Source organism: Cyprinodon tularosa, unplaced genomic scaffold (genome assembly GCF_016077235.1).
Source record: "Cyprinodon tularosa strain WSP-4 unplaced genomic scaffold, ASM1607723v1 ctg1110, whole genome shotgun sequence".
NCBI lineage: Eukaryota > Metazoa > Chordata > Actinopteri > Cyprinodontiformes > Cyprinodontidae > Cyprinodon > Cyprinodon tularosa.
The window spans coordinates 100,552-125,897 of NW_024037906.1; the positions used below are offsets into that span (position 1 = coordinate 100,552).

At 52.3% G+C, this 25,346-nt stretch overlaps 1 protein-coding gene across 1 annotated transcript in view; it reads left to right on the forward strand.

The window, feature by feature from the left end:
- Positions 1-24,037, forward strand: part of eepd1 (endonuclease/exonuclease/phosphatase family domain containing 1) — a 29,068-nt gene extending 5,031 nt beyond the window's left edge. Inside the window, exons 2-7 of the mRNA XM_038298608.1 lie at positions 13,696-13,747; positions 22,155-22,265; positions 22,645-22,773; positions 22,923-23,034; positions 23,121-23,315; positions 23,662-24,037. Coding sequence (XP_038154536.1) covers positions 13,696-13,747; positions 22,155-22,265; positions 22,645-22,773; positions 22,923-23,034; positions 23,121-23,315; positions 23,662-23,852 — 790 coding nt within the window. The 3' untranslated portion in view covers positions 23,853-24,037. The remainder of the gene's footprint in view (positions 1-13,695; positions 13,748-22,154; positions 22,266-22,644; positions 22,774-22,922; positions 23,035-23,120; positions 23,316-23,661) is intronic.
- Positions 24,038-25,346: the final 1,309 nt, after the last annotated feature.

Genomic DNA, 25,346 nt, shown 5'->3' on the forward strand with positions numbered 1-25,346 from the left:
TGTTTGCCTTCACACCTGTTTGCCCTCAGACCTGTTTGCCCTCAGACTCGTTTGCCCTCAGACCTGTTTGCCCTCAGACCTGTTTGCCCTCAGACCTGTGTGCCCTCAGACCTGTGTGCCCTCAGGCCTGTTTGCCCTCAGACATGTGTGCCCTCAGACCTGTGTGCCCTCAGACCTGTGTGCCCTCAGACCTGTTTGCCCCTTTAAACCCGTTTGCCCCCCAGAAACCCGTTTGCCCTAAGGCCTGTTTTTCCCTCAGACCTGTGTTCCCCCAGAAAAAATGGTGTCGGCCCCGGCAAACCCGAGGGGTTTCCCTCCCACCTGGGGGGGGGGGGGGGGGGGTGGGGTGGGTCGGGGGGGGGGGGGGCCCCTGCACCCGGGGGGGGGGTTTGGGGGGGGGTTAAAACGTTTGCCCGCCTGTTTTCCCTCAGACCTGTGTGCCCTCAGGGCCTGTTTCCCTTTAGAATGTTTTTCCCTCAGACGGTTTTTCCCCCAGACCTTTTGCCCTTTAGACTTGGCCCTCAGACTCGTTTGCCCCAGGGCCTGTTTGCCTTTAGACCCGTTTTGCCCTCAACCTTGGGTTTGGGGCCCCCGACCTTTTGCCCCCCAGGCCTTTTTTGCCCTCAAAATGTGTGCCCTCAGACCTGTGTGCCCCCAGACCTGTTTGGGCCCCCAGACCTGTTTGCCCCTTAGAAATGTTTTCCCTCAGACCTGTTTGCCCTAGACCTGTTTTTCCCTTTAGACCCCTTTTGGGCCCTCAGAAACCCGTGTGCCCTCAGGCCTGTTTGCCCAGACCTGTTTGCCCTCAGACCGTTTGCCCTCAACCTGTTTGCCCTCAGACCTGTTTTTCCCCCTTTAGTTTTTCTCCTTTGTTTGCCGGTTTTTGGGGGGTTTCCCCCAGACCGTTTGCCCTTAGGGCCTGTTTGCCCTCCCGACCGTTTGCCCTCGACCTTGGGGTTCCCCCAGACCTGTTTGCCTTCAACCTGTTTGCCCTCCCGGGCTCTTTGCCCTTTAGACCCCGTTTTTCCTTCAGACTGTTTGCCCTCAGGGGCTCGTTTGCCCTCAATTTTGCCTTCAAAATTTTTTGCCCTCAGACCTGTTTTCCCTCAACTCGTTTGCCCTTTGACCCTTTTTTCCCTCAGACCCCGTTTGCCCTCAGAAACCCTTTTGCCCTCAGAACCGTTTGCCCTCGACCCGTTTGCCTTCAGACCGTTTCCCTCAGAAACCCGTTTGCCCCCCAGGAAACCGTTTGGGCCCCCCCGGGCCTGTTTGCCCCCAGACCGTTTCCCTTTTAGCCTGTTTTTCCCTCAGACCTGTTTGCCCTCAGACCTGTTGCCCCCCAGACTTTTTGCCCTTTAGACCCGTTGCCCCCAACCTGTTTGCCCTCAGACTTTTGTTTTTTCCCTCGACCTGTTTGCCCCCAGACCTGTTTGCCCCCAGACCCCGTTTGCCCTCAGACTTCGTTTGCCCTCAGGGCCTGTTTGGGCCCCCAGACCCCTTTTTCCCTCAGACCGTTTGCCCGACCTGGTTTTGCCCTTTAGACCCCGTTGCCCCCAAATAATTTTGCCCTCGACCCCGTTTTTCCCCTTAGGGCCTGTTTTTCCCCCCAGACCTGTTTGCCCTCAGACCCTTTTTTCCCCAGACCCCGTTTGCCCTCAGACCTGTTTGCCCCCAGACTGTTTGCCCTTAGACCTTTTTCCCTCAGACCCGGGTTTTCCCCCAACCGTGTGCCCCCCAGACCCCTTTTTTCGAAACCCTTTTTTCCCTTAGACCTGTTTTTCCCCCAGACCTGTTTCCTCAGACTCGTTTGCCCTCAAAGGGACCTGTTTGCCCTCAGAAATGTTTGCCCTCAGGACCTTTTAAACCCGTTTTTCCCCTTTTAGACCTTTGTGCCCTCAGACCCCGTGTGCCCCCCAGACCTGTTTGCCCTCAAAACCGTTTTGCCCCCCGACCCTTTTTCCCTCAGATTGTTTGGGCCCCCAGACCTTTTTCCCTCAAACCCGTTGCCCTTAGACCTGTTTTTCCCTCAGACCTTTTTTGCCCTTTAATTTTGTTTGCCCTCAGACCCGTGTGCCCCCCAGACCTTTTGCCCCCAACCTGTTTGCCCTTTAAGGGCCTGTTTGCCCTCAGAAATGTTTGCCCTCAGACTCTTTGCCCTCAGACCCTTTTTCCCTTAGACCTGTTTTCCCTCAGACCTGTGTGCCCCCAGACCTGTTGCCCCCCCGGCCTGTTTGCCCCAGACCTGGGGTTTTCCCCAGACCCCGTTTGCCCTCAGACCCGTTGCCCTCAGAAATGTTTGCCCCCCAGACCTGTTTGCCTCAGACCTGTTTTTCCCTCAGACCTGTTTGCCCCAGACATGGGGTTTTCCCCCAGACCCCGTTTGCCCCCAAAACCCCGGGTTTTCCCCCCAACCTGTTTGCCCTCAGCCCGTTTGCCTAGGGCCTTTTTTGCCCTCCGACCTGTTTTTCCCTCAGACCTGTTTGCCCCCAGACCCCCGGGGCCCCCAGGGCCCGTTTTCCCTCAGAACCCGTTTTTCCCCCAGACCGTTTGCCCTCAGACCTTTTTTTTGCCCTCAGAACCCCCGTTTTTTCCTCCAGACCCTTTGCCCTCAGACCTTGGTTTCCCTTTAAACCCGTTTTTCCCTTTAGACCTGTTTGCCCCAGACCCCGGGTTTTCCCCCAGAAACCCGTTGTCCCTCAGACTCGTTTTCCCTCAGACCTGTTTTTTCCCTTTAGACCCGTTTGCCCCCCAGAAAATGTTTTTTCCCCCAGGGCCGTTTGCCCCCAGACCTTTTTTGCCCTCAGGGCCGTTTGGCCCCCCAGACCTTTTGTGCCCCCAAAAACCCCGTTTGCCCCTTTAGGCCGTTTGCCCTCAGACAGTTGCCCTTTTTACCTGTTTGGGGCCCCCAGACCCGTTTCCCCCCAAAATGTGTTCCCCCAGACCTGTTTTCCCTCAGACCTGTTTGCCCCCGGGCCCTGTTTGCCCTCGACTGTTTTCCCTTTAGAATGTTTGCCCCCCCCCAAACCCGTTTGCCCCCAACCCGTTTCCCTCCAACCTTTTTGCCCTCAGACCCCGGGGGCCCCCCCGACCTTTGCCCCAGACCCGTTTTGCCCTTAGACCTGTTTTTTCCCTCAGGGCCCCTTTGGCCCCCAGACCTTTTTCCCCCCCGGGCCTGTGTGCCCTCAGACTTTGTTTTTCCCCCAAACCCGTTTGCCCTTTAGACCTGTTTGCCCCCAAAACTGTTTGCCCTCAGACCCGTTTGCCCTCAGACCTGTTTTCCTCAACTGTTTGCCCCCGACCTGTGTTGGCCCCCAAAGGGCTCGTTGCCCTCAGGCCTGTTTGCCGTCAGACCTTGTGCCCCCAAGGGCCTGTTTTGGGCCCCAAAAACCCGTTTTTCCCTCAGACCCGTTTGCCCCAACCCTTCCCTGTTTTTTTTGCCCCCCGACCAGTTTTTCCCTCAACCTGTTTGCCCTCAAAACCCCGTTTGCCCTCAACGGTTGGGCCCCAGACCTGTTTTTCCCTCAGACCTGTTTGCCCCCAGACCCCCTGGTTCCCCCAGCCCCGTGTGCCCCCAGCCTGTTTGCCCTCAGCCTGTTTGCCCTCAGACCTGTTTTTCCCCCAGACCCTTTTGCCCCCCAGACCTGTTTTCCCTTTAGACCCGTTTGCCCTCAGACCTTTTTGCCCTCAGATCGTTTTTCCTCCAAAACTTTTGCCCCCCCCGACCGTTTGCCCCGACCTTTTTCCCTCAGGAAAACCCGTTTGCCCCCCAAAACCTTTTTCCCCCCAGACCCGTTTGCCCTCGACTGTTTGCCCTCGGGACCTGTTTGGGCCCCTTAGACCTGTTTGCCCCCAGACCTGTTTGCCCTCAGGCTTTTGCCCCCCAGAATGTTTTGCCCCCAGACCTGTTTGCCCTCCAAAACCCGTTTGCCCCCAGACCTGTGTGCCCCCAGGCCTGTTTTTCCCCCAGACTGTTTGCCCTCCCGACCCCCGGTTTTGGCCCTCAGACCCGTGTGCCCTCAGACCTGTTTGGGCCCCCAACCTGTTTGCCCTCCCGGGCCGTTTGCCCTCAGACCCGTTTGCCCTCCCGACTGTGGCCCCCAGGGCCGTTTTTCCCCCAGACCTTTGCCCTCAGAACCCCTTTTTTTCCCCCAGAACCCCGTTTTTCCCTCAGACTGTTTTCCCCCAGACCTGTTTGCCCCCCCGACCGTTTGCCCTCAGAAACCTTTTTCCCTCAGACCCTTTTTTCCCTTAAAACCTTGTTTGCCCCCAGGGCCTGTTTGCCCCCCAGACTCGTTTGCCCTCAGACCTGTTTGCCCTCGAAGTTTCTTTTTTCCCTCAGACTTTTGCCCCCAACCGTTTTCCCTTAGGGCCTTTTTTGGGCCCCCAGACCTGGTTTTTTTTCCCCCAGACTTTTTGCCCCCCAAGGGCCGTTTGCCTTAGACTTGTTTGCCCCCCAAAACCTTGTTTGCCCCCAACCTGTTTTCCCTCAACGTTATTTTCCCCCCGACCTGTTTGGGCCCCAAAACCCTTTTTTCCTCAGAAAACCCGTTTTTCCCTCAGATCGTTTTCCCTCAGACCTGTTTTTTCCCTTTTAGACCCCGTTTTTGCCCCTCAACCTGTTTGCCTTTAGGAAACCCGTTTTTCCTCAAGGCCCCCGTTTTTGGGCCCCCCAGGGCTGTTTGCCCTTAGCCGTTTGCCCTCAGACCCCTTTTTTTCCCCCAGACCCTGTTTTTTCCCCTCTTTTCCCCAGGGGCTTAGTTGCCCTTAGACCTGTTTGCCTTTAGAACCGTTTGGGCCCCCAGACCCGTTTTCCCCTTTAGACCCCGTTTTGCCCCCCCAGACCTTTTTTTTTTGCCTTCAGACCCCGTTTGCCCTCAACCTGTTTTCCCCTCAACCGTTTTGGGCCCCCAGACCTGTTTGCCCCCAGACCTGTTTGCCTCAGAAACCCGTGTGGGCCCCCAGACCTGTTGCCCTTTAGGCTGTTTGCCCCCCAGACCTGTTTGCCCCCAGACCTGTGTGCCCCCAGACCCGTTGCCCCCCAGAACCCGTTTGCCCCAAGGGCCCCGTTTGGCCCCAGACTGTTTTTCCCCCAGGGGCCTGTTTGCCCTCAGGGCCTTTTGCCCTCAGAAATGTTTGCCCTCAAACCTTTTTTGCCCTCAGACTGTTTGCCCTCAGGACTTTTGCCCTTTAGACTGTTTTTCCCCCCTTAGACCTTTTTTTTCCCCTTTAGACCTTTTGCCTCAGACCTGTTTGCCCTCAAAATTTCCCAGGTGTTTTCCCCCAGACCTGTTTGCCCTCAGCCCCCCGGGTTTTGCCCTCAGACTCGTTTCTGCCCTTTTCCCAGAGGCCCTTTTTGTTTTCCCTCAGACCTGTTTTTCCCTAGAAAGTTTGCCCTCAGACCCTTTTTCCCTTAGACTCGTTTGCCCCCAGACCCCTTTTTTCCCCCAGACTTTTTCCCCCAGACCTGTTTTCCCTCAACCGTTTGCCCTTAGACCCCGTTTGGGCCCCCAGACCGTTTGCCCCCCCGACTCGTTTGGGCCCCCAGACCTGTTTGCCTTTAGAAACCGTTTCCCTCAGACCTGTTTTTCCCCCCCGACCTTTTTGCCCCCAAACCTGTTTGGGCCCCCCAGACCGTTTGCCCTTAGACCTGTTTGCCCAAACAGGGCCTGTTTGCCCTCATACCTGTTTTGCCCTAACTGTTTCCCCAGACCGGCCCCCCTGTTTGCCCCCCAGACCTTTTGGGCCCCCAGAAACCCCTTTGCCCTTAGACCCGTTTGCCCTCAACCTTTTTCCTCAACCTGTTTTTCCCTCAGACCTGTTGCCCTCAGACCTGTTTGCCCAACCCCCAACCTGTGTGCCCTCAGACCTGTTTGCCCCCAGACCGGTTTTTCCCTCAGACCTGGGGTTTTCCCTCAAACCTGTTTTGCCCCCTAACCTGTGTGCCCTCAACTGTTTGCCCTTAGACCTGTTTTTTCCCCCCCAGACCGTTTGCCCTCAGGGCCCGTGTGCCCTCAGAACCGGGGTTTTCCCTCAGACTCGTTTGCCCTCAGACCCGTTTGCCCCAACCCTTTGCCTCAGACCTTTGCCCAGACCCGTTTGCCCCCAGACCGTTTGCCCTCAGACCTTTTGCCCTTAGGGCCTGTTTTTCCCCCAGACCCTTTTGTGCCCTCAGGGCCCGTTTTTTCCCTCAGACCTTTGCCCCCAGACTCGTTTGCCCTTTAGACCCGTTTGCCCTCCGCCCCGTTTGCCCCCCAGGGCCCGGGTTTTCCCAGCCCTTTTTCCAAACTCGGGTTTTCCCCTCAACTCATTTCCCCCAGTTTAAATTTCCCTTAGACCTGTTTGCCCTTAGACCTGTTTGCCCCAGGGCTGTTTTCCCTCTACCTGTTTGCCCTTTAGGGCTCGGTTTTTCCCTCAGACCTGTTTGCCTTTAGACTGTTTTTCCCTCAGACCCCGTTTTAAAAGGCCCCCCAAACCTGTTTGCCCCCCCAGACCCGTTTTTCCCTCAAGGGGCCCCCCGGTTTGGCCCCCAGGGGGTGTTTTGCCCTCAGACCTTTTTTCCCTCAGACCTGTTGCCCTCAGGGCCTGTTTTCCCTTTCCAATTTAAACCCGTTTGCCCTCAGACCTTTTTTCCCTCAGACCTGGGTTTTTCCCTCAAAAAATTTTTCCCCCCAGCCTTTTGCCCTCCAAACCCCGGGGGGGGGGGGCCCGTTTGCCCCCAGACCCGTTTTGCTTTGCCCCGACCTGTTTGGCCTCAGACCTGTTTGCCCTCAAAACCTGATTGCCCTTAGACCTGTTTGTCCTCAGAAAACCCTTATTTCCCTCAGACCTGTTTGCCTCAAAACCTGTTTTTCCCCCCAGACCGTTTGCCCTTCCCGACCCCGTTTGCCCTCCAGACCTTTTTCCCTTTCCAGACCCCGTTTGCCCTCAGACCTGTTTGCCTCGACCGTTTGCCCCTCAGGGCCTGTTGGCCCAGACCTGTTGCCCTCAGAACCTTTTTCCCTTAGACTCGTTTGCCCTCAGACCGTTTGCCCCCAACCTGTTTTCCCTCAGACTGTTTTCCCCCAAAGGGCCTGTTTTCCCCAAACCTGAATTTTCCCTCAGACCAAAAATTTTTCCCCTTTGAACCCTGTTTTGCCCTAGACCCCTTTTTTTCCCCAGCCCGTTTTTTCCCTCGACCTTTTTTTCCCTCAGACTGTTTGCCCCCAGACCCCGTTTGCCCCCAGACCTGGTTTTCCCCCCAAAACCTGATTGCCCTCAACCTGTTTGCCCTCAAAACCCGGTTTTTCCCCCCCCCCCCTCAAGCCGTTTGCCCTAGACCTGAAATTTCCCTCAGACCCGATTGGCCCCCAGACCTGTTTGCCCTAACCCCCGTGCCCTTAGACCTTTTGCCCTCCAGGCCCCGTTTGCCCTCAAACCCGTTTGCCTTTAGACCTGTTTTTCCCTCAACCTTTTTTTTTCCCTTTTTCCCTCAGACCTGATTTGGGCCCCCAGACCTGTTTTTTGTTTCCCCCAAAACCTGTTTTCCTCCCGACTGGGTTTTCCCCCCAGACCTTTTTGCCCTCAGACTCGTTGCCCTCAGACCCCTTTAATTTTTCCCCCAGACCCGTTTGCCCCCAGACCTGTTTGCCCTCAGACCCATTTTTCCCTCGAACCCCCCTTGCCCTCAGACCTGTTTGCCCTTAAAACCTGTTTTTCCCCAGACCGGGTTTTTCCCCAGACCTGTTGCCCTCAGACTGTTTGCCCTCAGACCATTCCCTTGCCCGGGTCAGACCTTTTGCCCTTAGACCTTGTTTGGGCCCCCAGACCTTTTGCCCTTTAGACTGTTTTCCCTAGACCTGTTTTTCCCCCAACCTTTTGCCCTCAGACCCCGTTTTCCCCCAGACCCCGTTTGCCCCCAGAACCCCGTTTTCCCCCAGACCCGTTTGCCTTAGACCTTTTGCCCTTAGACCTGTTTTTCCCTCAGACCTTTTGCCCTCAGACCTGTTTTCCCTCCCCGACCCCGTTTTTCCCTTAGAAACCTTTTGTGCCCTTAGCCCCGTGTGCCCCCAGCCGTTTTTCCCCCAGACCCGTTTGCCCTCAGAAACCCTTTTTGGGCCCCCCCCGAACCGGGTTTTCCCCCAACCGTTTCCTCAGAAACCCCTTTGCCCTCAGACCTGTTTGCCCCCAGACCGTTTGCCCCCAACCTTTTGCCCTCGACCCGTTTTGCCTCAGCCTTTTGCCCTCAGACCCGTTTCCCTTAGACCTGTTTGCCCTCAGACCCTTTTTCCCTCAGAAAACCCGTTTGCCAAGACCTGTTTGCCCCAGACCTGTTTGCCCCCAACTGTTTGCCCCCCAGACTGTTGCCTTTGGCCCTCCGGGCCTTTTGCCCTTTAGGGGGCCTGGTTTTTCCCTCAGACCCTTTTTTCCCCCAGACCCGTTGCCCTTAGACCGTTTGCCCTCAGACCCCGTTTGCCCTTAGACTGTTTGCCCTCGACCTGTTTGCCCTCAGACTTGTTTGCCCTCAGACCTGTTTTCCTTCCCGGGGCCCCTGTTTTTGCCCTCAGACCCGTTTGGGCCCCCAGACCTGTTTGCCCTCAGACCTGTTTGCCCCCAACCCGTGTGCCCTCAGACCCGTGTGCCCTCAAACCCCGTTTGCCCTCAACCTGTTTGCCCTTAGACCTGTTTGCCCTCAGACCTGTTTGCCCTCAGACCTGTTTTTGCCCTCAGACCGTTTGCCCTCAACCGTTTGCCTCAAAAATGTTTGCCCTCCAAAACCTGTGTGCCCCCAGACCTGTGGGGCCCCCCAAAGGCCTGTTTGCCCTCAGACCGGGTTTTGCCCTTTAGTCCATCGGGGCCCCCAGACCTGTTTCCCTTAGAACCTGTTTGCCCCAGACCTGTTTTGGGCCCTCAGACCTGTGTGCCCTCAGACCTGTTTGCCCTCAGACCTGTTTGCCCTCAGACCTGTTTGCCCTCAGACCTGTTTGCCCTCAGACCTGTTTGCCCTCAGACCTGTTTGCCCTTAGACCTGTTTGCCCTCAGACCTGTTTGCCCTCAGACCTGTTTGCCCTCAGACCTGTTTGCCCTCAGACCTGTTTGCCCTCAGACCTGTTTGCCCTCAGACCTGTTTGCCCTCAGACCTGTTTGCCCTCAGACCTGTTTGCCCTCAGACTCGTTTGCCCTCAGACCTGTTTGCCCTCAGACCTGTTTGCCCTCAGACCTGTGTGCCCTCAGACCTGTTTGCCGTCAGACCTGTGTGCCCTCAGACCTGTGTGCCCTCAGACTCGTTTGCCCTCAGACCTGTTTGCCCTCAGACCTGTGTGCCCTCAGACCTGTTTGCCCTCAGACCTGTTTGCCCTCAGACCTGTTTGCCCTCAGACTCGTTTGCCCTCAGACCTGTGTGCCCTCAGACCTGTTTGCCCTCAGCCCCGTTTGCCCTCAAGACCTGTTTGGGCCCTCAGACTCGTTTGGGCCCCCAAAACCGGTTTTTTCCCCCAGGGCCTGGTTTTCCCCCAGACCCCGGGCCCCTCAGACCTGTTTGCCCTCAGAATGTTTTTCCCCTCGGGACCGTTTGGCCCCCAGACCTGTTTGCCCCCAGACCATTTTGGTTTATTGCCCTTTCCTAGACCCGTTTGCCCCCCCGAACCCGTTTGCCCCCAGACCCGTTTGGCCCCCAAAACTCGTTTTTTTCCCCCAGAAACCGTTTTCCCCCCCAGACCCCGTTTGCCCTTGACCGTTGCCCTCCCGACCTGGGTTTTTCCTCAGACCTGTTTGGCCCCCAGACCTTTTAAATTTTCCTTTAAGGAAGACCTGTTTGCCCCCAGACCCGTTTGTCCAAACCCCCTTTTCCCTCAACCCGTTTTTCCCCCAGACCGTTTCCCTTAGGGCCTGTTTGCCCTCAGACTCGTTTGCCCTCAGACCTGTTTGCCCTCAGACTCGTTTGCCCTCAGACCTGTTTGCCCTCAGACCTGTTTGCCCTCAGACCTGTGTGCCCTCAGACCTGTTTGCCCTCAGACCTGTTTGCCCTCAGACCTGTTTGCCCTCAGACCTGTTTGCCCTCAGACTCGTTTGCCCTCAGACCTGTGTGCCCTCAGACCTGTTTGCCCTCAGACCTGTTTGCCCTCAGACCTGTTTGCCCTCAGACCTGTTTGCCCTCAGACTCGTTTGCCCTCAGACCTGTTTGCCCTCAGACCTGTTTGCCCTCAGACCTGTTTGCCCTCAGACCTGTGTGCCCTCAGACCTGTTTGCCCTCAGACCTGTTTGCCCTCAGACCTGTTTGCCCTCAGACCTGTTTGCCCTCAGACTCGTTTGCCCTCAGACCTGTTTGCCCTCAGACCTGTTTGCCCTCAGACCTGTGTGCCCTCAGACCTGTTTGCCCTCAGACCTGTTTGCCCTCAGACCTGTTTGCCCTCAGACCTGTTTGCCCTCAGACCTGTTTGCCCTCAGACCTGTTTGCCCTCAGACCTGTTTGCCCTCAGACCTGTTTGCCCTCAGACCTGTTTGCCCTCAGACCTGTTTGCCCTCAGACCTGTTTGCCCTCAGACCTGTTTGCCCTCAGACCTGTTTGCCCTCAGACCTGTTTGCCCTCAGACCTGTTTGCCCTCAGACTCGTTTGCCCTCAGACCTGTTTGCCCTCAGACTCGTTTGCCCTCAGACCTGTTTGCCCTCAGACCTGTTTGCCCTCAGACCTGTGTGCCCTCAGACCTGTTTGCCCTCAGACCTGTTTGCCCTCAGACCTGTTTGCCCTCAGACCTGTTTGCCCTCAGACCTGTTTGCCCTCAGACCTGTTTGCCCTCAGACCTGTTTGCCCTCAGACCTGTTTGCCCTCAGACCTGTTTGCCCTCAGACCTGTTTGCCCTCAGACCTGTTTGCCCTCAGACCTGTTTGCCCTCAGACCTGTTTGCCCTCAGACCTGTTTGCCCTCAGACCTGTTTGCCCTCAGACCTGTTTGCCCTCAGACCTGTTTGCCCTCAGACCTGTTTGCCCTCAGACCTGTTTGCCCTCAGACCTGTTTGCCCTCAGACTCGTTTGCCCTCAGACCTGTTTGCCCTCAGACTCGTTTGCCCTCAGACCTGTTTGCCCTCAGACCTGTTTGCCCTCAGACCTGTTTGCCCTCAGACCTGTTTGCCCTCAGACCTGTTTGCCCTCAGACCTGTTTGCCCTCAGACCTGTGTGCCCTCAGACCTGTTTGCCCTCAGACCTGTTTGCCCTCAGACCTGTTTGCCCTCAGACCTGTGGAGCGACTCTGTGGAGCTGGTTGACAGTTGCCTTTTGTATCTATGCTTCTTTTTCTATGTCTGCTTCTGTCTCCTTGAACCCCAGTGGGCCTCAGCAGATGGCCGCTCACACTGAGCCTGGTTCTGCTGGAGGTTTCTTTCTGTTCAAAGGGAGTTTTTCCTCTCCACTGTCGCTACAAGCATGCTTAGTGTGAGGGATTGCTGAAGAGTCAATGAGTCGATGCAATCAGCTGGTTTTCCTTAGATAGAAAACTTTGAATCAATCTGACTGGATGATCTGGTGAACCATAAAGTGACCTGAGATGACATGATGTGAATTGGAGCTATAGAAATAAACTGAATAGAATTTTATCACTGATATTTAAATGAATTTAGGTGTGGACTTTGACTAGACCGTTCTAACCCACCCATGGTGTCTCTAGCTGGATGTTCAGGCTGGTTTAGGACCTCCACAGCTTTAGGACACCACCTCTCAGGTTCTAATGTTCAGCCCCTAGTCATGTAGAGCTAGGAGAACCTCACCTCCTCATCCCACCTCCTGCTTCCAGCAGAGGCCGGGAGAAACCATCACTATTTCACATCCTTTGGTCATTATTCTGTCATTATTTTTTATAAAGTTCTTTACAAACCATAAAACATGAACATGATAAAACTTGAGCCTGGAGGGGCCCTGATGGAGCCTTGATGGGCAACTACAGGAATCCAAATTCCAGCCAAACTGACAGAAAGAGGAGATCGGACCTGAACCCGGTTGGACCGGACCATCAGGGCCATCGTGGAGCGGCTCGTTCCTGCTGAAGCTTCTGTCTGGAGGAAAAACCCAGTGAGGGTTGATCTCTGACCCGGAGCAGAACTGCTGGATCTGGTTTCATGTGTGGGAACCGAGGCTGAGCAACGATCCTTATGCAACCTGATTTCCCAGCGTTTTTATTGTCATTAAACTTTCACTAGTACAGAGCAACAAAATGAACGCTCTGGGGAGCAGTGTGGGGTTACGGGTCTTGCTCAAGGACCCAGAGGGGCAGTCTGTGGGATTGGGATTGCCGCTACTCGCCAAAGCAGGCATTAGCATGAAGGGTCTGACCCACACTGGCAGCTCATTCCCCCCAGCTGGGATACCAACCCAGCCAGCCGCTAATAGCTCACACCCCCCTTTTCTGATGTAAGTCAACAGTAGGGGTGTGTGTGTGTGGCCATGTCTTTAATACCTGGTGGGGACAATTTCCTAGGAATATGCTACATTTTGGGGACTCATAGGTACTTGTGGGGACCAACAACTGGTCCCCATAAGGAAAGTTTCTCTTCTTGGGGTGGGGGTTAGGTTTAGGGATAGGTATGTGTCGGTAATGGTTAGGGTCAGGGCAAGGGTCACGGTTAGGCCATATGAATTAGTGGGAAATGAATGGAAGGCCCCCACAAGGATATTGTGACACTGCGTGTGTGCGTGTGTGTGTGTGTGTGTGTGTGTGTGGTGGGGGGGTTCATGTCGCGGTGCTGCAGCACTGCAGATCAGCTGCGGCACTGATGGGTGAAGAGTTCACAGAACCGTAGCAGAACTAATGGATTTCTGCTTCGTCTGTTTATCTGATCTGTCTCCTTATCTCTGAATGCAGGTCTCACAGCCCCCCCCACCCCCCCGCCTCTTATTGAGCTGACTGTTGGTTTAGAAAATGCCTCTGATGCCAGCAGATAAAGCTTTACTGGGCTGTAAAGTCCAGTAATGGGTCGATGGCTGTGACTTAGTGCAGAACCTCAGATTTCCTCCAGGAGGCCGGTAGATCCATGGGGTTCAGGTTTCATGAGAGGAACGACGCTCAGGTGCTGAACGGCCTTTAATGAAGCAGCATGCTTGTTGAGAGGTGCAGCTTAGACATTAAATGTTTCACATTAAGCTAGCAGAGAAAACCAATCTGGGCTTAAGTTCCCACCTGGACCCGGTCCAGTCCAGGTCTGACAGTAAAACACTGCAGCGCCTGTAAAGGGAACCAGGCCAGGGTTCTGGCGCCCGGCTGTGTGTGCACCTTCCATCTCTCAGGGTAGATTCTGAGGCTGTTCTGGGTTTTAGCCAAAAATCCCTGTAAAGGGTTCAACCATATGGGCTCCAGGGGCCGTGGAGACGATGCTGTGGGGGAATAAAGCAACATGTCGCCTGTTTTGAGCAGCAGCTGGTTTTCTTGGAAACGTCCTTTACACATCTGGAGACCTGGAGGCCTCCCAGCACAGGTAGCTCTACCAGTTCAAGGATCAGGATCAGGGAGGGGCCAGCCAGGTCCTAGCAGTGTAAACCAAACCTCCCAACATGTTCTAGATGGTTTTCATACAGATCTTAGATGATGAACAGCAAAAAGGAAAAATAAACCAACTGCTGCACAAAATCTGTGATTTTAAATTTAAAAACCTTCTAAGGAAAACAGTTTTTTCAGTCTGTTGTTAAAATGACGAAGCATGAATGTAAAACGTTTCCCTCTGTCTCTCATTGCAGCATCAAGATATTGGCTGTGCAGGACCTGCTGGAGCGAGAGGCTCTGGATAAGGTAGGGAGCGACCCGGTGCCATCGGTTAGCATGGTGTGACTGCCATGGGTTAGCTCTGAGGGAAATGAATCACTCCATCTCTGCGATCAATGGCGTAAAGATCGGTAAGCAGAGACAGCAGTTGCTTAGGGCCCACCATGAAGCTCAGAGTCTGAGGATCCATCCTAAGACCTCAATCATACCTCCTACTTCCTAGTTCCTTCTCCTGCCATGGGTCACATGGATGACTGGCTAAAATAAGGACTACAACCTGCAGGAAAAGAACTACAAAAACCAGAAGCTCTCCAAATGTAGCTAGCATCCGAAGCTTTCTGTTCTAAACCCAAACATCTGTGGTAGAGAACAGGGAGAAAAGATGTTAGACTCTGTGAGGTAAGCTGTGCCACACGGTCTGAAACACAAAGGATTTTGGGAAACCGTTCAGCTTCTAATAGCGACTGGGATAGTCAGGAGGTCCCTATAATAACTGAATTGATGCTAAAAGCTTCCTGACTGCCAGAACCATTCAGAGAGCTCCTACCATGAAGGTCGCTGTGGACCTTAACGGTTTCAGCTATTTGGATCGAACCTGAGCCTCAAGCTATCGTGTGTTATGCTTCAATCAGACAGCAAGCAGCAGAAGCAGCTGGTTTACACGCAAAGTCGATGGTTGACACGCATCAAGGTGCAGCTAAAGTTCCTGCAGCGCAGCATCTGAGGCACGCAGCAGCTTGCTGCTGGAGTTGGATACATTGAACTTTAGCTGCTGGACGCGCCTCATCAACCAATGAGAGAAGCTGATCTGGGAGCTGGCAGGGAGTCAGACGCAGCACTGCTGATGCAGAGCGCTATGATCACTCCTCTGAAACAGTTTATTAACGCCTAAATTAACTTCAAATGTAGAAACCTGCCGGCAGAATATGTTGGCTTTTATTATCCTGCTGCCTGCAGTTTGTAGCACAGACCTGAAAAACGCTAACATCTACTTCCAGCCGCCACCAACAGGAGGGGAAAACCCTGGAGAGGCGAGCGGGCCTGAGGCAGCTGCTGCTGGGGATTCCCAGTGACAGCGCAGCGCCGGTATGTGGGGGTCTGAGCGGCTCCCACAGAGAAATAATCTTTGAAGGCAGGATGGTAATCTGGATGAACTGACTGCACAGACCATGTTTTCAGGAGGACTTTCTCACTTCAACATAGATTCTAACTACTTTCTACCCGCTGATCACAGCTAATATAGCCGCCATTGTTCCAGGCAGAGAAAGGATAGAGTAGCTCCGCCCATCGCGCATCAGACCCACTTTACCACCGTGCAGCTAGAGCAGCAAAGATGCTTCAGCCGCGATTCAGAACTAAACTCATTCGAGCATCAAAAAGGAAGCAGCACGAGCATTTTAGCTGCTCCTGCTGCTTTAGGTCTGAACGTAGCATTAGCCCAACATGTTCTTAACGCTAGCATACCTTAAAGGTCGCTTAGGCTATTAGACTCAGGCTAACATCCATCCAGTGTGTTCTGATCGCCTCACAGGAGGGTTTGTTGAACTATTCTGAGTTTTAAATATTACTTAATTTTAAATTGATTTTAATCCAACTAAAGGAAGAATAGAAAAGAAGAAAAATTCAGACATCTTTTGTTTTGAAGCCTTATCACTCGTCTCCATGGTGGTTCCCCTCCCTGACCCATCCAGGTTCTCCTCTTCCTGTCCTCAGCTTCGACCTGTTCCACATCTCTCTACCTGAAAACATTTTCCATGCTGGACATCTCATCATCCTCTCCTCCTCCTCAGTAAATATGTAGGTCGTCTGTTTCTGCCTAAATGTGAAGAGCTTAAAGGTCCATTTTAGCAGCACCACGTGTCGCCCTAAGCCTCCACTGCTGTCCCGGCTGCTCGCTCTACCCTCGGCTCGAAATGAGAGCGCAGCGTGAAGTAGGTCAGAAGCAGAGGGTTTGGAGGCTGAAAGGGAGGCAGAGCAGGGAGGAGGTTTCATTACAGCCCTTCATCCCCGGCCCTCAAAATGCGCCCCTGGATATGAGGAAGTTTCTCTCCCTGTTATTTCAGGAAGTGAGATCCTAAGATAACACGTAGAGGGACCCGATGATCTTAAAGGTTTTTACCTCGACCACCTGCTTCCCTGAATATGTGGAGCGATGCACACGTATCTGATGGACTATCACGTCTTTGGTCTTTTCTGGATTCAGGGAGCGAACATTTTCCAGGCAGGAAGATATATGAGCCACCTCCTGTCCATCAGTCGTCAACCAGATGATTATTCTCCTCCGTTCCACTGAAACTGTCGGCTAACTCGTGTTTTTAAAACATAATCGACCCGCTAACAATCAGCTTTTATCTCCCTTCCCACTGTTCAAAATAGCTGGTCTAACTGTTTGCAGCTGTGTCTGGTGATGTCATCACACTCATTTAGCATTAATGATGTCATTAGTGTGACAGAAATCAGGAGAGTAAACAATGGAGAGCAACATGTTAGGAAGCCAGGGCGTAGTCAGTGTGTTTTATTGTTTCTTTCTATTATCAGAATCCCTTTCAGCAGAGCTGCTGCATGTTTATCCAATGGAAACAGAGTTGGTTCTGCTTATGAGGTCAGTAGCGACGTGTGTTGGTGTGTTGACATTCGTACGTTATCTTGTAAATTAGCGGATCGACCCAGGTCTGATGTTCCCGCTGTTTACTTAGCGGAGCTGAGGCAATAAAGGCAATTTTAACACGGGTCGCTTACTGAGTCGGGTAGACACGCGTCTCTGAGCTGTTCCCACTGCTACTAAAAGCAGATCGTTTGCGGGTTTTAACGGGTTTTTCAGCCAGTCGGAAAGTTTTATAAGTTTGTCAGAATTTTATTTCCTTCAGGTAAAAAAATCAGATTCCTTTTCTGCCCTTAAAGGAAAATAAAAAAGATAAACTGGGAGGCTGGTTCTTATTGGTCTTGCCACTAGAAGCGCTGCACTAAAATCACTGGGCTTTCAAACAGCTTAGTAGAATAGAATAGAATAGAGTGGAATGGAATGGAATGGAATAGGGAAATTAAGGCGTGTTTCTGTTAAAGCATTAAATCGGCATCAAACATCTGAATCACTGCAGCCAAACTGGAAGCTACTGGGTGAAGCTAACTGGACTTCAACCTTCAAACTTCTGGCTGTTTGCTGGGATTAGTCACAGAGGCAGAGAGCTTGTTTTACACCGTTCCTCTGCTCAGTAAACCTCTCTCTGAGGTTGGGTGCCTTCCACATTATTACTCACACTGGAAAACAGGCAGCAGTACTGGTACCAGCAGCGTGATTAATGCAATTAGCTGAAACACACACATGACTGGGTTAGTGTTGCATAAAAACCAGCCTCTCTGGTCCTGGACCATGATGGCTGCTCTGTTTATCTACTGATAGCTGACGGTGATTAAAGGTCAATTGGAACAGCAGCGTACTGATGACATCACCACATTCAAAGCTCGTCTGGAGCTGCTTTTCACCTCCTGTTATCAATGATCTCTAGATTATAATAAATTAGGACCTTTATCATTTATTGGGGGAATAATAATGAACACAGTCAGATAAACACAAATCTATTGAACATTTTGCAAAATCAAACAATTAAACCTCCATCAGAGCCAGCGGTCCTTCACACACACGGCTATGCAGGGAGAGGGCTGCTGCAGACGGGCTAACGTTCTCAGTAGACGACCCTGTCTCAATGGACGGTCTGTCTTATTGGACGGCCCGGTCTCAGTAGACGACCCTCTCTCAGTCGATAGCCCGGTCTCAATGGACGGTGCTGTCTCAGTGGACCGTCCTGTCCCAGTGGATGGCCCTGTCTCACCGGAAGATCCTGTCTCAGTGGACGGCCCGGTCTCAGTGGATGGTGCTGTCTTACGGGAGGGTCCTGTCTCAGTGGACGGCCCGGTCTCAATGGACGGTGCTGTACCAGTGGACTTTGCTGTCTCAATGGACGGTCCTGTCCCAGTGGACTTTGCTGTCTTAGTGGACGGTCCTGTCTTACGGGAGGGTCCTGTCTCAGTGGACAGCCTGGTCTCAATGGACGGTACTGTCTCAGTGGACGTTGCTGCTCAATGGACGGTCTGTCTCAGTGGACAGCCTGGTCTCAATGGACGGTACTGTCCCAGTGGACATTGCTGCTCAATGGACGGTCTGTCTCAGTGGACAGCCTGGTCTCAATGGACGGTACTGTCCCAGTGGACGTTGCTGCTCAATGGACGGTCTGTCTCAGTGGACAGCCTGGTCTCAATGGACGGTGCTGTACCAGTGGACTTTGCTGTCTCAATGGACGGTCCTGTCCCAGTGGACTTTGCTGTCTTAGTGGACGGTCCTGTCTTACGGGAGGGTCCTGTCTCAGTGGACGGCCCGGTCTCAATGGACGGTGCTGTACCAGTGGACTTTGCTGTCTCAATGGACGGTCCTGTCCCAGTGGACTTTGCTGTCTTAGTGGACGGTCCTGTCTTACGGGAGGGTCCTGTCTCAGTGGACAGCCTGGTCTCAATGGACGGTACTGTCTCAGTGGACGTTGCTGCTCAATGGACGGTCTGTCTCAGTGGACAGCCTGGTCTCAATGGACGGTACTGTCCCAGTGGACGTTGCTGCTCAATGGACGGTCTGTCTCAGTGGACAGCCTGGTCTCAATGGACGGTGCTGTACCAGTGGACTTTGCTGTCTCAATGGACGGTCCTGTCCCAGTGGACTTTGCTGTCTTAGTGGACGGTCCTGTCTTACGGGAGGGTCCTGTCTCAGTGGACGGCCCGGTCTCAATGGACGGTGCTGTACCAGTGGACTTTGCTGTCTCAATGGACGGTCCTGTCCCAGTGGACTTTGCTGTCTTAGTGGACGGTCCTGTCTTACGGGAGGGTCCTGTCTCAGTGGACAGCCTGGTCTCAATGGACGGTACTGTCTCAGTGGACGTTGCTGCTCAATGGACGGTCTGTCTCAGTGGACAGCCTGGTCTCAATGGACGGTACTGTCCCAGTGGACATTGCTGCTCAATGGACGGTCTGTCTCAGTGGACAGCCTGGTCTCAATGGACGGTACTGTCCCAGTGGACATTGCTGCTCAATGGACGGTCTGTCTCAGTGGACAGCCTGGTCTCAATGGACGGTACTGTCCCAGTGGACGTTGCTGCTCAATGGACGGTCTGTCTCAGTGGACAGCCTGGTCTCAATGGACGGTACTGTCCCAGTGGACGTTGCTGCTCAATGGACGGTCTGTCTCAGTCGACAGCCTGGTCTCAATGGACGGTACTGTCCCAGTGGACGTTGCTGCTCAATGGACGGTGCTGTCTCAGTCGACAGCCTGGTCTCAATGGACGGTACTGTCCCAGTGGACGTTGCTGCTCAATGGACGGTCTGTCTCAGTCGACAGCCTGGTCTCAATGGACGGTCCTGTATCGGTGACCCGTCCTGTCCCAGTGAATGGTCCTGTCTTAGGGAACGCTAAAAGCTGAAAGGATGCAGAGTTCTGCTCACCGGGTCAAAGTTCTCTGCTGCCGGACAGAACCAGCTTCTGGGTTTTGCAGCTCTGGGATGATCTTTTGATAGATGGGTTGATAGAAATTAAAGTTTATACTTTAGGGTCAGAAAGACCAACAGGGTCAAACCCGACCCAGTGGTCCTATATGAGTGCCTGGACCGGCAGGTTCAACGGATCAGGCTATAAAGGTCCAGTGCAGTTCTGTTTTTTTCTGGTCCATCTGGTACCAGGAGTTAGAAACAGATCCTCTAGATTCTGAAGGCCCACATGGACCAGCCCTGACTCCATTCCTGACCCAGTTCTGTCCTGTTGGATCAGCTGATGTGGGTGTGGGAGGTGACCTCTGACCTTTGCTGTGTTTGTTCCCTGTGATGGAGGAACTGCTACCTGCTCTACAGGATGTAGCTCTGCTGATTAGGAGACGTCTGTGTGCGGAGCTTCCTCTGCCTCCCCCTGTTTGCTGCCTGGATGAACTCCAGTTACCTCCTGTCAGGCTACTGGAGTTCACTGAACTCTGTTTTCTTGGAGCCCTTAGTCTGCCCCCTAGTGGTAGTATGTAGTACCCTTGCTCATGGACCCAGAGTGGCAGTCTGTGGGAGTGGGGGATCGAACTCACAACCTCACGATTGAAAGCCCAATGCCCCAACCACTAGGCCACCACTCCCCCTATTAGGAAGCAAGCAGTGATGTAACCTGATGCTAAGAAGGATGGGATTATTTCACAGCAGAACCTTTCCTGTCTGACCCATAAGCTTTTATCTATCTGCTCAGATTGATGGCAGAACCTAGAACGCTTTGCTGTAAAGAAATTGAAAATCAATAAAGGTTTTCAGCGTAACTTTGCTTTGTTTTCAAAGTAATTTTTTTATACTAAAATATTTTCATATTTCAAACTTCTCTTTTTCAGATGGAGTTTTAAAACCCCAATCCTTTTAGTTTTACAGATCTGAGATGTTGCTGACACCCATGCAGATTAGTAAAACTCCTGAAAAAAAGAAAATATGAAAAAAATGGGAAAGATCTGAGGAAATAGAAATTCCACAACCTCTTTTTGATGAAGAAGTTTTTCAAATTTCTGTTAATTAATTATGTTGCCTGCCTCAGTAGTGGTACAAAAAAATCCCTTCATCCATGTTTGCTGTGTGCAGCAGCAGACGGTGCAGCATGAAGGTGAAAATCATCAATTTCAGATCACAGTCTCTCCACAGTGGACAGAATAAACCAGAACCACCTTCTAGTTTAGAGACATTCCTAAAGGGTCTTCATGGCTGCCATATTGAAACGCTGCTGCAGAAAGCAGCTGAGATAAACAGACGTTATTCTAAACACTACCGGGGAAAAACAAACCACCAGCATCCGTAAAAATGTGGAGATAAAAATGAGTTGAGATATGTAGCCTGTAGTGTGCGGTGTCTTCCTGCAGGGGGCAGCTGTCTTCACAGGTTTGGTAGGGAAGCTGTTCCTGAGTCGCTTTGTTCTGGATATAATGCTTCTGTCCTCCTCTGGACATCCCTGCTGTCTAAGTTAAAGGTATCGTGGATGTGGGGATATTCACCATCCCTGCGCAGCAGCACTTGCTTTTACAGGGAAAAACTTTATGGACTAGCTTAGCATGAGAGAAACACTGGACGACATCTTCTCCGTTGGCTGGCACTCCTTTACTCCTTCAGAGTCGGCCGTTTGTTAGACACACAGAAAAGAAGATGGCGGGTGCGTGCGTGGGCACCGACGTCATCACGCCACGCAGAAAACACGTCTTTGCCTAAACAATAAAAATATGCTTAATATGGAAAAAAAATCTTTCAGGTTTGAGTTCTGGTATGAACATCTTTTCCTTTGTCATTACTTACCTACTTTTTCAACAATTATTCTGCATAAAATTGACATTTAGCAGCACTAATATCTACGTAAATTGATTATTAAGTTTTTATTAAAATATTTATCTATAATTTTACTGAAGACCCCTAGACGACTTGCAGAGACGCATCATTTTCTCTTTGCTCCATAAAACAAAATCTAATTCTGAATAGAGCATGAACTCTGTACTTCTTTAATGTTAGTATATTGATGTGAATAATTAACCAGTGTTTTTGTTGTCAAGTTATTGTAATTAAAAATTAAAATGTTTTAAATATTCCACTTGAGAGTATTACTGCTGCCACCATATTTATGAGGGAAATAAATGGTGGGGGTGGCCACAGGAGTTACCAATGATTGGCTAAGGAAGGCCATGGCCACCTATGGCCCCCCATCTAGCTCCGCCCCTGAATGCAGAAACTTCACCGCAGCTTCTTTGGGTCTGTCCGACGTTTCCCTGCTTTAACACGTCCGATTGAAACAAACGGGTCTCTGAACCGTTTGTTTGGGTCCAGAAGAGCCAGAACCACCACATCCTCTGAAGTTTGGTGGAAATTATGTCAGAAAATGAGGATCAGAAGGAGTTTCTCACATATATTTACAATCTGAACTGTTTGTTTTTAAAACTGAAATTCAATTCTATTCAGTGTATTTCTATAGCTCCAATTCACATCCTGGCATCTCAGGTCACTTTCCAGTTCACCAGATCATCCAGTCAGATTGATTCAAAGTTTTCTATCTAAGGAAAACCAGCTGATTGCATCGACTCATTGACTCTTCAGCAATCCCTCACACTAAGCATGCTTGTAGCGACAGTGGAGAGGAAAAACTCCCTTTGAACAGAAAGAAGCGGTTCTGGTTCTGCTGTTCTCACGTTTAGTCCTCTGGTGTCAACAGGCTGTGACGTCACGCAGCAGCCGCTCAGACTAGAAACATCAAACAACAGGTGGGGGAGGGGCTCTCTTTAGAACAGGAAGGGTTCTCCTAGTTGGGCCTTGGTTTGGTGCTGAGCCTTCCTCGGTTCTGTAAAGTTGGAATGTGGCTGACACCAACCGAGTCGGTTCTGACCGGTCTCATCCTTTCTTCCAGTTCTGCGTGGAGTTGAACCAGGGGATTCTGGCCAGTGTCCGGAACTGGAAATGGACCCGGGGCGTGTGGAAAAGCGTCGTGTCCGAGAGGCCCACCGGACGCTCCAGCAAGGTACGGGTCGGACCGGTTCCACATCCAGAGCAGGCCAGAACTGGGTCAGCACAGTGCCGCTGAGCTCGCCACCAGGTGCGGGCGGTCGTTATGCTAACCAGAACCTGAAGCAGACATTCAGGCCCAGAACTTTAGGCCCTGTTTCGACAGCTCAGCAGTTTGTTCTGATGCGGCTGGATTCCTGGTTCTGACCCATGTTGGTACCATCCTTGATCTCAGTAGAACCTGGACAGGTTCTGATCCAGAAAACGGTTCTTGAACGCTGGTTGATGTTAAAGCAGTGGTGCCGTGACCCCACCTAGTTGGGCCTCAGAAGGTCATGTTCCTGCTCTCATGTTCTGGTTCTGGTTCTGGCCTGACTGCTGGTTCTGTGTCTCAGGGTTGGACCTTCTCCGGGTTCCTGTGGGACAGCTCGTCTGGGATCGACCTGAAGGACGCCGTGGTTCTGGATGGCCCGGTTACCAACGGCAACGGAAACCAGCCTCAGCTGTACCGGGCCTGCTTCTCAGTGAGTTGATCCAGTTTCAGGTTTTACTCAGAACCGTTTGTCTGCTGAAGGTCAGCTGGTTCTGTAGAACTGGGTCTGAATGAAACGGTTCTACAGAACCAAGAGCCCGGACCAGTTTTCTCTGGTCTGAACCGGGTCGCTCCTTTCAGCTGGGTTCCATGGAGCTGGTGCTGGTGAACGTCCACATGCCGAACGCATCAAGCGGCGAGTCCAAAGAACCGGGTCAGCACCTCAGTTCCAGCATCCAGGAAACGCTCAAAGGTCAGCTGGTCGAGCCGCACCTCCCAGAACCGGGTCGGCGCCGCTCTGACCGTTGACGGTTCGGTTCTGCGTCTCTCCCTGTGCAGGTGAGAAGGAGCTGGTGGTTCTGGGCGACTTCGGCGGTCCTCCTCAGAGCTCCGAGCTGGATGTCCTGAGGAGGGAGAAGCTGCTGGCGCTGGTTCCATCGGGTCGGTTCACCAACATCAGCACCCGCTGCCCGCAGGGCTCCCAGTGTCTGGACAACATCTGGATCAGCCGCTCCCTGAAGAAGATCTACTCAGGTCAGAACCAGAACCCTGTCACGTCTCCTCCTTGTTCTCATGACTGCAGGCATCAGTTTTCCTCTCATTCAGTGTTTTACTGCCACCTGGTGGTGGCCTAACTGAACTACAGAGGCTATGAGGGGTCATACCTGTCAGAAAGTCAACATGAGTTCTGATGAGTTCTTAGGTCCAGAACCAAACATGGTTCTAGAAATATTTCCTAAAGAGGGACGATGGATGAATTATGTCAGATATCCAGGAAGTTTTAAGACCTTCAGAGGTTCTGCAGAACAGGAACCAGAACCAGAACCAGAACAGAGCGCGTCGTTCACGTCTAACGTCCTCCCATCCCGTCCTCTCACAGGTCACTGCATGGTGGTGCGGGAGGGCCTGACCAATCCCTGGATCCCTGATAACTGGTCGTGGGGGGGCGTGGCCTCGGACCACTGCCCTGTGGTGGCCGAGTTCTACGCCGACCCGTCCTCCAAGGAGCTGAGCCGTCCGACCGTGGCGGTGGTGGACAGAGGGGATGGGACGCCCAAACATGAGCGGTGACGGCGGAGAGATGATGTCCTGGTGCAGCAGAGCTTCCTGATCAATGTGAAGAAGTCCTGATCTGTCCTCCAACCTCTTTAAGCCATAAAAATGTTCAGCTGTAAAAAACCAAGAACTTGAAGAGAAGATGTGCCAAACGTTTTCTATGTGTAAATAAAATAAAGAGAGATAATTCTTAGATCTTATGGAGGACCTGCTGTCTCTGTGTCTTCCTGTCCGACTGAATGCGGCTCTGGAATCGTCCTCCACCATCAGGAGCTCAGCTGCTGTTATGGGATCAGGGATGTTGTTCAGCAGGAGACCAGGCTCTCCAGGTGAACCTGCCACACCTGCTCAGCCTCTCTGATGCTCCGCTTCCATCTTAGCTTAGCAGCAGCTTTTATTTTGAAAACTCCATTTCAGCTCCTCCAGCGGGTCTTCTGTTGCTGGAGTTTTATGGCACATTGATCCTGGAAGGATCCTCACGTCTGTGGCTGAGCTAGCATTAGCACTAGCATTAGCAGCAGTTAGCTTTCAGAAACCTTGACCCATGGGAACCAGAGCTGTGTGTTAAATAATCCAGACTGAATGCTGCCTCTTTCAGAATAATCCAATCCATCCCACCCAGGACTCCTGAGGTTCTTCTGGCAGAGGGAGCCCTCTAGTGGACAACAGCAGGCACAGTAAAGGAGGTTTTAATCTGGATCCTCTGTTTATTTTTATCATTTAAAGAAACTGACCTATTACTGTCAGCCATGTTGAAATAAATTCAGTGCATTTCATTAATGTCTACTTGTCTACTTGTAAAAAATAAAGAAGCATGATGGTGGCATTTTTTTGGAAGTATACATAGCCTAATTAATATATTCTATTAACCTAAAGCGCTATGCATGGTCTGGTTGCTCCATGTCAGGTATGTCAGTCATTGACCTTGACCAAGGCAACTTCCAGTAGAACTGCAGTCAGTCCCTGGACTGGCATGGCAATCACTGCCCCTACAGAGTTAGCATGGCTATCACTGCCCCTACATAGTTAGCATGGCTATCACTGCCCCTACATAGTTAGCATGGCTAGCACTGCCCCTACATAGTTAGCATCACTGCCCCTATATAGTTAGCATGACTATCACTGCCCCTACAGAGTTAGCATGGCTACCACTGCCCCTAAAGAGTTAGCATGGCTACCACTGCCCCTACATAGTTAGCATGGCTATCACTGCCCCTACAGAGTTAGCATGGCTACCACTGCCCCTAAAGAGTTAGCATGGCTATCACTGCCCCTACATAGTTAGCATGGCTATCGCTGCCCTTACAGAGTTAGCATGGCTATCACTGCCCCTACATAGTTAGCATGGCTATCACTGCCCCTATAGAGTTAGCATGGCTATTACTGCCCCTACAAAGTTAGCATGGCTATCACTGCCCCTATATAGTTAGCATGACTAGCACATAGTTAGCATAGCTAGCACTGCCCCTACATAGTTAACATCACTGCCCCTACATAGTTAGCATGGCT